The sequence below is a fragment of the Octopus bimaculoides genome, chromosome 18 (genome assembly GCF_046866305.1).
Source record: "Octopus bimaculoides isolate indiv1 chromosome 18, ASM4686630v1, whole genome shotgun sequence".
NCBI classification, from domain to species: Eukaryota; Metazoa; Mollusca; class Cephalopoda; order Octopoda; family Octopodidae; genus Octopus; species Octopus bimaculoides.
In genome coordinates this window covers 822,260-834,418 of record NC_142945.1, presented here as the reverse complement: position 1 = coordinate 834,418, position 12,159 = coordinate 822,260, and the positions used below count along the sequence as shown (strand labels likewise).

Sequence of the window (12,159 nt, the reverse complement as noted above, 5' to 3'; positions counted from 1 at the left end):
CAAATACAATATATATATACACACATGAATACACACACATACACACGCACAATACATATATATATATATATATATATATATATATATATATATATATATATATATATATATATATATATATATGCATATATATATATGTTTGTATGTATGTATGTATGTATATATATACACACATACATAGAATACATGCATGTCCACGCATGCACATATAGCTAGATAGATAGATGTTATACTGACCCATCTTCTTGGTACCGCCATGCTTGTGAATCTGTGCATTTGTTGGGTTCATTCCCAAACACCGGAGCAGATCCCCCACTTTGTAAGCATCGACATCTCCATCACGACCATCCCAGAAATCAAATAAGTCGAACACCTCTCTTACTTCTGTAAAGACAAACATCAAAACATTGGGTGAGTGAAAAATGATCCAAACAAACGCAGGAATTCTGACAATAATACACTTATGAATGGAAACATTATAATGTGAGAGAGAGAGAGAGAGAGAGAGAGAGAGAGAGAGAGAGAGAGAGAGAGAGAGAGAGAGAGAGAGAGAGAGAGAGAGAGAGAGAGAGAGAGAGAAAGAGAAAAAGAAAGAGTAGGTGAGCGAGTATATGCGAGTGAGTGAGTGCATGTATTCGTGTGTCTATGAGTATACAAATGTGCGTGAATCTGGCCCTTGTACTAAGCACTTTTCCAAATTCTTCTAACAAAATTCAAAATTCTTTGATTTCTCGTCAGTCAACCACTTATAAAAATTCATGTTGAGAACTCGCAGAGCTCATCGAACTTAATTCTTTACTCCTTAGTCTGCGAAAGAATAAAATGTCATTACCACCTCACTGTCTTTTCCTCTCCCACTCCATGTTTCTAAGACAGACTATAGTAATAATAATAATAATAATAATAATAATAATAATAATAATAATAATAATAATAATAATAATACTTTGTTTTATTGGTGATAAGTTGGATGGATGAGGGACAGTTCATGAAGATGTTACAAAAAGTGTGTGGCGGTAGGAAGGTTCTTTACATTGAATTTGAATGAATAAGAAAAGTGAAAATGAAAGTAGAGACGATATAAACTTTGTATGTCAACAGATCCGTCCCAAAGAACGCAAAAGAAATGCCACGGTTCTTGTTTTCTCCTTTCTACCAATAATAAGTACATTGTCAAGAATATAATTCTCAGGCCTATTCGAGCCATGCTCACTCACCCCTTTCCCTACCATTTGATAAATTTACCAGAGGACAGCACTTCTCCTGGTTCACTTTCTCGACAAGGGTTTGGCTGAAGAGAAAAATGTCTGCCTTTAGACATTTCATTGATGCCCACCACACCTGAACAGAAGAAAATCGCCTTCATTTCCCACTCAAAGGCAACAATATTTGTGGTGATTTCTTTAGATTTGTCGAAAGCCAATTCTTTGCTGAAGGATAAGTAACTACCACCATTATCATCGGTAAAATACAGGATCGACATCAATACGAGATCAATACGAGATCAATACGGGATCGATATCAATACGAGATCGATACGAGATCGATAATCAATGTTTTTCCTTATTATTTCTGCTTCCGTGTCTCGTGATCCAGGGTGGTTTTGACATCTTTTTTTTTTCGCGAGCAAAACCATTTCAGTTGCTTTCGCCAAATCAGCTGTAAATGAGTTCCCCTACGAAGGACTGGCGCCCAGTTCAGGGAGACGTTGTGGTCTCGGTTTCTTATACGCCATGGAAACTGAGTGACCGGTTCTATGAGTCCCGGAACTTAAGACAGTAAGTGTCCAGGGCTTGACGAAGATAAGTGTCCCAGATGACAGATAAAGATATGACGGAAAGAGATTCTTTATTGAAGAAAAAGACACTGAAATATAGATCCGAGGTGAGAGAGAAAACTTAGCCTCTGATGAATCTGCTGGCAGGACCGCTCTGGCGTGCTTTTGTGGATATACCGAAAGCTTTTTATGGTAAAACAGTGCAAATTTTTTGATATGAAAAGAAGTTTCTCAACCAGCTCGACCCTTCAATAGAAGGGTTTTCATGCTACCTTAAACTGAGCCAACATCGAGGTACAATTCACATCAGTTTAGACTTAAATTTACCCACGCAATTTTACGAAAGGCTGCACAGTTTGTTTTATTCAGATTATGTTACATTTATAGTTTTTTTTTTAAATCTCACAATATGTAAAATGTTTTACTGATTATTTTCCTTCTTTTTAATGTCTCATTGCTACCTTTTGAGTCAACTAAAGAACTGTATTATTATTATTATTATTATTATTATTATCATTATTATTATTATTATTTTATTTCATTTTATAATTTGTTGGATTATAATCTGGATAAAACATTACACACGTAATCTCTCTCTCTCTCTCACACACACACACGCACGCACACACACACACGCACATACGCACACACGCACGCACACACTGGGTGTGGAGACAGAAGAGTGAATAGAAACCGTAGTTATGGAGATGTACTAAAGCAGTAAAGATAGATGTAATATAATGGAGTTATTATTGATGACAATGATGATGATATTAAGGACGACAACGCTGGTGGTAATAACGATGATGATGATAATGATGGTGGTAGTAGTAGTAGTAGTAGTAGTAGTGGCGGTGATAATGACGATGATAGGGTAACAAGAAAGAATATCCCCCCCCCCCTGCCCCAAAAACGGTAACTAGAGAAGGCGAGGTGGTAAGGAATCCACGACATTTTTTATAGATGCAGTAATGGATGGATAAACACGGTGGAAGGGGATGGGTGTTGAGAGATAGCAACACGCCCCCCACCCCTATAAGTAGTAGTAGTAGCAGCATCGACAGACAAGAAGGGCGCCGGGGTGGCAGTGCTCCACCAGTTGCTGATAAAATAGAAGCCAGCTCCGTGTATCCTGACTGCCATTTATGGCGATGAGAAGCTGCGAGGATGGCTGGACTATAAATAAGTCGGACGAGCTCAGCTGAGAACAGATTCTTACCTATTTGGCACAAACAACACGTTGCCTAATCATATTTGATACAGCTTGCTGCTCGAGGTTATACACACACACACACACACACACACACACACACATTCATCTATCCTACACATTTACACGCATGTATTGTACTAATATGTAATTAATTTGGATGCGCGCGTGCATACACTGTATATATACATTCTGTGGGAGTCTCAGCTTTTTAGCTGCTATTTCTGAACTTCGGTATGTGGTGAAGCAAATATTTGCTGATCCCTTAATTATGTTTATAAATATATATGAGCTTTTTAAAAAAGTTTTCCACCAATAATGGTGCTTACATACCGATGGGCTTGGTAAAAATTAAAAATTATTAATTGTTGATTTATTAATGAATTAATAAATTGATAATCCTTTACCCTTTTAATTTGTAATATATATATATATATATATATATATATATATATATATATATATATATATATATATATATATATGCACACACACACACACACACACACACACACACACATATATATATATATGTATATATATCGATTTAATGAGATTTCTTGCTGTTCTTGTGGACGAACCGTGTCCTGTGGAAACCCTTTTTTTTTTTTTGCTAATTTTTTATAATTCTACTCGCTTAAAATATACTTTTATTCATCTTTTTGAAAATTATATTTAACCATTCGCACCATGGTAAATCCGGTTTTAGAAAAAAACTTTGTGATGCCCCCCCCCACTACCACCCTCCCTTGATATTCTAAGGACATGTTTACATTGTTCAAGGGTTAATCCAAGTCTATCTATTCTCAAAACAAAGTGGACTAAGGAATATAGAATTAAGTGTCTGTAAGTGGAGTAAATTAAGTATATAGATAGATAAGAAAACAAGAGAAAGAGAGAGGGAGGGAGGGAGAGAGAGAGAGAGAGAGAGAGAGAGAAGAGAGAGAGAGAGAGAGAGAGAGAGAGAGAGAGAGAGAGAGAGAGAGAGAGAGAGAGACACACACACACACAACTGCACTAGCAGTAAATGAAGTTCTGAAGTTGGAAATATTTGCCTGATAATATATCAGGCAGCCATTCCATCTGTTGAACGTTTCAAGCCCAACTTGCGCTTAAAACACAAGATGACATCATGGTCTTATAGGATAATTCAACAGAATGTTCACAGGAACAAAGTTACATGTAAGAGAGAAAGAAAGCTGACCTTTGCTTCCTGATATATCTTTAATTAACAGCAATAGTAATTAGGATATCATTAACTTCAGGTGATATAAACCCTAGGTGTCAGCTTTGATAGAAATTTAGTGAAAAGTGAAACTTCAAAACGAAACGAAATAATTTGGCCACCAGTTGAACCTACTTCACTTACCATCAATTCTACACCGTTCATACTGATAAACTGTTTCCATTTTTTTTTATAGAACAAAAACCTATTCTCCTTGGTGGACACTATTTCAATAATTATGTCATCCCGCCAATATTTATGATTAATGTTAGGGTTGGTATCACTCGACCAACCTTAGAGATCGTTACTGATTCAGTACAGTGTCTCTCCCTCTCCTTCCACTCATTCTCTAATGTAGACATTAATCAACAGAAACAAGAGACGTTATAGAACGGGTTTTTACTCCCGATAACTTGTTTTCTTGGCTATTTCACCAGATGTCCACCAAATGTTCACTAGACGTTCTGGAAAGACATCTTTTGACATTAAATGAATAACAGATAAAGCCTTGGAATCAATAATTATTGATCCCGGTGCAATATTAAAGGCTATAGAAGACGAGTATGATTAATTGATTTGATTATAACCGGTAATTCTTGAACTGATCTTAATCCCTGGGATGTAGTATGCAATAACTCGTGCGTTGATTTAACTAAACACAATTTGTTTTTTGGTTTCAATGGCTTAAGTCATGTGGGGCAGGAGCAACTCCTTTGACGATATTTAGGGCTCCCATGTCTGGGTGAGGTAGGAGAAAGTTACCTTCAGACCCCAGCCCCGGTCTATATTTCAGACAAGATGGTCAAATATTCTTAAAACAGCATCTTTCTCTGCTAATATTACCATCGCTTCTCTGGTGTATTTCCATTCAAAGATTTCACATTTGACAAATATAACACAGATTCGTATGTTTGCCTGTCATTCCACGAATATTAATAACACACTTATGTGCTAAGTCCACCATAACCCAGTCTCATCGATTACTGTCTTGTGTAAAAGAAAGATTGTTTTCTATTCCACTTAACAACAGAGAAATGGGTTTTAGTCTTTGGTTCTCTCTACATCCTTTCGTTGGTGAATATTAGAATTAGCAAGTATATCTTCCTCCAAGCATTAACATCTCCTCTACTACTTATCCATTTCGATTTACCGAAAATCAGGACAATAAGTAACTGTATTGTGATTGAACAGATTAATAAAAACTCTCAGGAGCAATACTCCAGCCTGGTCGCAGTCCAATGAACTCAGTAAAAGCATAATTAAATCTACCAAATAATTTAATAAATACGAACAAGAAAGAAATCCATATCCCAGATTTGTGGAGAAAGAAACGAGACGTACATCGTTGTGATGTTTTATGCCTTTCCAAAGAAATCTCTGACATCAGTGAAATTAAATTGCATCGTATATAAAACAGAAAGCAGTAATTAATTCTGTCTAATTAGCTCGAAGAGAGGGAGCTCGCATCTAATTTTCTGATACTCATTATAGGCAATAATGATGATGATGATGATGATGATGAAAGTGATTTTGGAGCAATATAGAAAGAAAGAAAGAAAGAAAGAAAGAAAGGTTTGGTCGGGGTGTACAGAATTTCGAGTGAATAAGCTGCAGTAACTTCAAGCCTAGCTCGAGTATCGAGTTACACTCAATAGGTTAATAGTAGTAGTGGTGGTAAAAGTAATAGTAGTAGTAGTTGACTCGTTAGATATTATGTTCAGGTAAAACTCATCAGCTGCCGATACCAAGAAGCAAGCAAGCAGCCAGAAGAATCACCATAGAAGTATGTAAATGTTGTGAACGGTAATTCTATCCTCGTCCCTCTTCAAAGCACCACCAAATATGTCTCAGATAAAGTTACCATTCTCCAAGTCTGTCAGCTGAACAACTTGTAATCCAAAACATCTTAATTGATCAACAAATTCCAACGATTGAATTCCTCCTCGTTTTGGCTTCAATTTTATTTTAATACACAATGTTTAATTATTCTGGCTTCACCATATTAAAAAAATGTTTTTACCAGTTCGTCATGGGAAGGGGAAGGGCTCCACCCCTAGCCCTTTATGTCGTCAGGGCTGCTGTCACTCGCTGGATGAATGGAAGACTTATTCTTAAACTAGAGATCTGACCTGAATACTGGCAACAGAGGAGATACTGCCAAAGGTACTGAGGGACCAGGTGGTGGTGTTAAATTGGGAGACAGATTATACCAACCACTCAAAAATACAGAACGTAATGATCAGGACACAAATACTACAAGGTATTTTGTCGCACGATCTAACGACTCTTTCACTTCGAGGGGTTGGTTTAATATATGAATGGTGTTAAAGCAATGCTTGTGGTTTAATGATAGGGAGTTTTATGGGACACTAAAATGGACACCGGTGTAATCTAACCGTCACAACTAAATATTGGTGTCAAATTTTGGCATAAGGCCACTTCCACCTAAATATTGTAATGTATTCAATTCAGATGTTGATATTCAGAATTGTATCCTCCATCACATTTTCTTACATAGGTACAAGATCTTGAGATTGAGAGAGAGAGAGAAGGGGAGAGACACACAGACAGAAATTATAAGTTTGCAGTTCTAAAGGTTATCCGCTAATAAAAGGAATGGAAATGGTTTAATCGAAGAACCGTTGAAGCACGTCAGACTACGAACGATTTTCATCAGTATCGGTGGTCCTTCAGCTAAAACCATTTATAGCCCCAACTTTTGAAGAGCTTGTTTTATTGTAATCTTATAAAGACAAGTAATTAATAGGTAATAGATTAGCAGTGATCACTAGGGGGCGCTAGCTATGGACGATTGGGTCGATACAGTGTCACTTTATGAAGCGAAAGATAGGTAACTCGTATCTTATCGCCATTATTGTGACGTCTTTGATATTTAACGCTCGATGAGTCAGTCTACCTAGCTGTAAGCAGGTACCACAAGTAAGCAGGTACCACAATTTGTACAGCTTGGGGCTGTAAGAAACATCGATAGCAATGTGTAACGTTTTTTCTCCCCTACAAGTACAAAGTGCTGGGTAGGTCCAATTCCTTAAATCTTCTGGAATTATTTTGTCCAGTCTATTTTTAGAAATATTAAAGTTGCAACACAAATATTTGCTGAACCAAGAAATATATTTTTCTCTGTTTAATAAATGTTTTCCGAGAACAATTCTCTTTAAAATACAAAATATAGAACAACGTTGATTGCAAAGTATTCATCGTTTGTTCAACATTGATTGTTCCTTTGTCGGACTGGAGATATCCTGAAGGAGTGACACATAACCCGGGACAGATGATACTAGGCAGTGTGTGTGTGTGTGGGTGTGTGTGTGTGCTTGAGAGAGAGAGAGAGGGGAGGGAGGAAGGGAGGGAGAAGAAAAAGAGAGAGGTGAGAGGGGAGAAGAGAAAGAGAGAGAGAGGGAGAGAGAGAGAGAGAGAGAGAGAGAGGGGGGAGCTGAGAGAGAAGGGAGAAGAAAAAGAGAGAGAGAGAGAGAGGTTTTTATAAAGGCTTGGTGGTTTAATTAAGTCCTGCCTTCGATTTTTCTGAACTGATCATCAACCTCACTTGATTTATCTAACAATATGGATTAAGTAGGATCTTTAGATGCTTACATCTGAAGATGGTTACCAATTTAGATGTGTATGCTTGTTTAAAAGTTTGCTTTGTGGTATGTAGGAGAGAGAGAGACATACACACAGGCAGACATCAAGTGTCTGGCGATGAGCAGTTATTAAGACTCCGATTGTAATGGCGTCGAGGACTCGATCTATATTCGAATTGGATTTCTTTTTTTTTTTTTTGAAAATCAAACATCAATTCAAGCTGAATACATGAAGTGGTGGTGGTGGACTAGGAATTATCTCTCATATCTTAATCCAGCAGATATTGGACAAGGATAGTAATCGATAGGGAATTAGAAAATTAACAACAATAGCTGATATTCTTGAAAATTTTTTTTCTGCGATCTAACTTTGGTTTCCTTAACAAAAATATTCGGCATTGTTTCAAATCTGTAACATCTTAGAATAGAAGAGGAAGTTTCGAGAAAACCAATACGCGAGACCCCAGTTCGTTCGATTCTCTGTTGAAACCCTTTTATTGCATTTATGCCGCTAGTATCATTGAGAATAAGGTGTATGCGTGTCACAGATCCCTCATATAAAGTCTGAAAGAATCAGTGCCAGAAAGGAGGAGGGCAGAGGAGGAGGAGGAGGAGGAGAAAAAGAAAGACATCAAAAGAAGACAGGGAAAAGAAGAAGACGAAAACTAGAAGAAATAGCTTAAGTAACATGAACAACAACATCATTTTCTAAGAGTTGATAGTAAGTAAAAAAAAAAAGGTGTTTTTGATCCCCGAAAATGGTAAGAAATGAGATATGAAGGTGGTGGTGGTGGTGGTGGTGGGTAAGCAAGATGGAAGGAAATTTACGCATCGTTTTTCCAGCCTCTAATATATCTGCAGGTAATCAAAAACTAGCAGATGTTGTGTGTTTTGGGGAAAGAGGATGAGAGGAGAACTGCTGCGGTGGAGAGGGTGGGGAGAAATTTCTAGAATCTTTTCTATTACTACTCACTGATTCTTAATATCTCATTCCACACAACACCCACCCAATCTATCTATCTATCTATCTATCAAAATCCGGGGGTGTGCCGTAACACATTATTATTAATTTCATTTTTGTTAAAGTTGACTACTTTTCCATTACTTCAACTTTCTTGCCAGAGAAGCAATCGTCAGATGGAATAGTAATAAAAATATGTTTATAGATAGATAGATAGATAGATAGATAGATAGATAGATGCGCATCAATTTCTGACGTCTGTTTAATTGATAATTCCTTTCTCTCCATTTTGTTTCTTTGTACATTAGAAATTATTATCGTTATCGTTATTGTTGTTGTTATTATTTTTATTATTATTATTATTATTATTATTATTATTATTATTATTATTATTATTATTATTATTATTATATTTAATTTTTTGCAATTTAATTGATGTGTTCATCCTGAGAGGTGTGTTGAAAATAATTTGGCAAACAGATGCCGGAAAAATAATCAGAAAATATGGCGTTGATGAGGCAGAAGGAAATTGTTGAAATTTAATTTCTGGAACCAATTTGGCAGAATTGAGTAGAATTTAGCCATTATGTAGAATAGGTATATACATTGATTCCATTGGCACCAAACCACAAACTAAATAAGGTACTTATTCTAAATGATTTTTAGTATGAGTCTGGTAGGGATTCTATCGACCCACAAGTTATAAAAGAGGAATTCAACAGCGATGGGATATGAACTCAGATACCGCAAGGTGGTCTGACGATTTCTTTGGTAGCTCCGCCTCCTTTGTATAGTGCGTGTGTATGTATGTGTGTGTGTGGTGGGTGAGCATATATGTGTGCCTTGGAGCAAAGTTAGCTCCTTTGAAACTCTTACAGTATCAATTTGCACACACACACACACACACACACACACACACACGTATCTTTTTTTTTTTTTTGACAGCTTATTTTAACATATATTCCTTGAATCGAAAGAATATTGATAATAATAACATTTCAAAGATTCTTACAGCTAATTGATAATAAAGTTGCAATAAAATATGTAAGAATCGTGGTTTTTAGTTCCTAAATAACTTTGGTAAAGTAATATTGGTCTCAGGTTTATATTCGTCCTTGAACGTTTCTTCTTTACAGAGGGCGTCGGAATATTTTACAGAACCAATACTCCAAGATATTATGGTATTCGTTGTTAGTCCCATGTCAAGCCTAATCGAACATGCTGACGATGACAGACCTTCCAACCGTAATCATCCAGTCTTTTGTATATCTCGGACCTCACTGTTGAAGGTGTCCTTCATGGTTTTAATAATTATAAGGCGTAATTTGAGAGGATTTAGCTGTTCTTTCTAACAGACTTCCTCCTTTGGCTGGAATAACGATTCAAGTTGTTTGAATAGGTAAAGGAAGCGGTAAGTTCTCCAATAGTCAAATGTGTGACTCGGTTTCGATTCCTGGATGAGAGAAACTAATGAAACCAAATTTGTTCACTTAACGTGTAATAAAGGCTACCATAAAAGTGATAAACGCCACAACTTCTTTTTCTCTCTTTCATCTGTATGTAATTTAGACGTTGTACTTTATACGAAGCATTAAAATCATTATAATTATTACTGTTGTCGTTATTATTATCAATACCAGCTATACTAATGCCCTTCCAATACAATGAAATTAAGCAAAATGATAACCGGGATCTAGTTTCGAGTCTACTAAGAAATGCATGAACGTCACATAATCTTCTCACTGTAAATCTAAATCTATTTGTCTTTAACATCAATTTTTCTCCATTGATATTTAAATGCTTTTTTTTTTCTTTCTTAAAGATAATTCTTTTCTTTTAAATCCTATTTTCGATTGGTGATTACGGTTCGAATCTAACCAACGTCATATGAATTTATGGCAGATTTATTTTACTTTAAATGCAATTAGAGGATAGAATTACTAAAAAGAGTACAGGAGAGAGTACATCATTGGGAGTAGTTTGAGAGGCCTCAGGAAAGGGTAGCCAGAGGTAAGGAGCAGAGTTATGTAAAGGGGATGTGAAAAGGGAGTAAGAGAGAGAGAGAAAGAGAGAGAGAAAGAGAAAGAGAGAGAGAGAGAGAGAGACGGAGAGAGATATAGGGATCAGCTGTTTACTCAGTAGATTATATTTTCTCTTTCTTTTTCTCTGTCAGGTAATTCCAAGGAATGTAAACGGTCCTCTTACACTTTCACCTCACCCTCTCTCTCTCTCTCTCTCTCTCTCTCTCTCTCTCTCTCTCTCTCTCTCTCTCTCTCTCTCTCTCTTTCTCTCTCTCTCTCTCTCTCTCTCTCTCTAATTAAATTTTTTATTACGTCATTACTTTCAATGTCAAAGTGAACTGGTTAAATATTTTTTTCCATTTTTTAAATATTTTATGTTAATATAGACGTACATTAATTATGCTAATTATCATTATCTAAATTTATAAATGTATATACGTATATATATAACCTATACAAATATATGTGCCACGTACCTTCAATTTCGTCCTTTGTGAGCTGAGACTAAAATAAACAAAAAAAGAAGTTAGAATGAAATGAAGAATAAAAGCATTTCTTCTTTCTTTTAAAACTTTCTAAAATATAACTATTTTTTTTCGGAAACATCGCTAAGTTTTAATTGTACTATGTGTGTGTGTGTGTGTGTGTGTCAGTGTATATATATATATATATATATATATATATATATATATATATATATGTATATATATGTATATATATATAAAACTAGCAAATGTTAGTTTTGTTTTTAGGTAAAATTCAAATGAAATTGGTTTGGTATTTATAAATTGGAATTTACAAAGCACATACAAAGGAATGTCTGCTACTATTTACAAAAAGTTTACATTGGAGAAGATTTACTGCCAACGAAAAGATAACTTACCATTTTGTTTATGCTTACTAAGTGCTGCCAGTCGTGGTAAGTCTGTACCTCGCTAAAGTGGGAATGCTAGATATACCGTTTTTGCTATTACCTAGGTAGTCTTATTTTATTGGGAGCAGTTGATATTTCACCTCAGGGGGGTAAGGCTTTTTATAGTAATCTGAAGTTTTGTAAAAATTCGAGATTTTTCAAAACTAATTAACTGAAATTGAAGAGAAATAAACTTAAAACAAATATAAATATAGAAATATATATTGACAGCTTCAAAATGTTCAACTTTCTCCAAGAGTTGAATACAAAGTTTTAATATGAGTAAATACTGGATAAAGTTGGAAACTAGTAGTTAGAAGATGAAGATGGGGACTCCTGTACACCCCCTAATTAATTGTTCTAATAAGGTTGAACGCGTCTTACCGGATGTGACGATTTGACCAGCTACTTGGTGCGCAACATGCAATCTGATATTCTATATCTATAATT

General features: G+C 35.8%; 1 protein-coding gene and 1 long non-coding RNA gene across 2 annotated transcripts in view; one reads left to right on the top strand and one right to left on the bottom strand.

Moving 5' to 3' along the window:
• Positions 1-10,612, top strand: part of LOC149131878 (uncharacterized) — a 25,118-nt gene extending 14,506 nt beyond the window's left edge. The window contains exon 3 of the long non-coding RNA XR_016244899.1: positions 9,912-10,612. This is a non-coding gene — a long non-coding RNA (uncharacterized LOC149131878). The remainder of the gene's footprint in view (positions 1-9,911) is intronic.
• LOC106874269 (myosin catalytic light chain LC-1, mantle muscle) overlaps positions 1-11,756 on the bottom strand; it is a 14,528-nt gene extending 2,772 nt beyond the window's left edge. The window contains exons 1-3 of the mRNA XM_089365582.1: positions 11,680-11,756; positions 11,273-11,300; positions 238-384 (exon numbers count right to left, since the gene is read on the bottom strand). Of these exons, the coding sequence (XP_089221708.1) occupies positions 238-384; positions 11,273-11,300; positions 11,680-11,682 (178 nt within the window). The 5' untranslated portion in view covers positions 11,683-11,756. The remainder of the gene's footprint in view (positions 1-237; positions 385-11,272; positions 11,301-11,679) is intronic.
• Between the last annotated feature and the right edge of the window lie 403 nt (positions 11,757-12,159).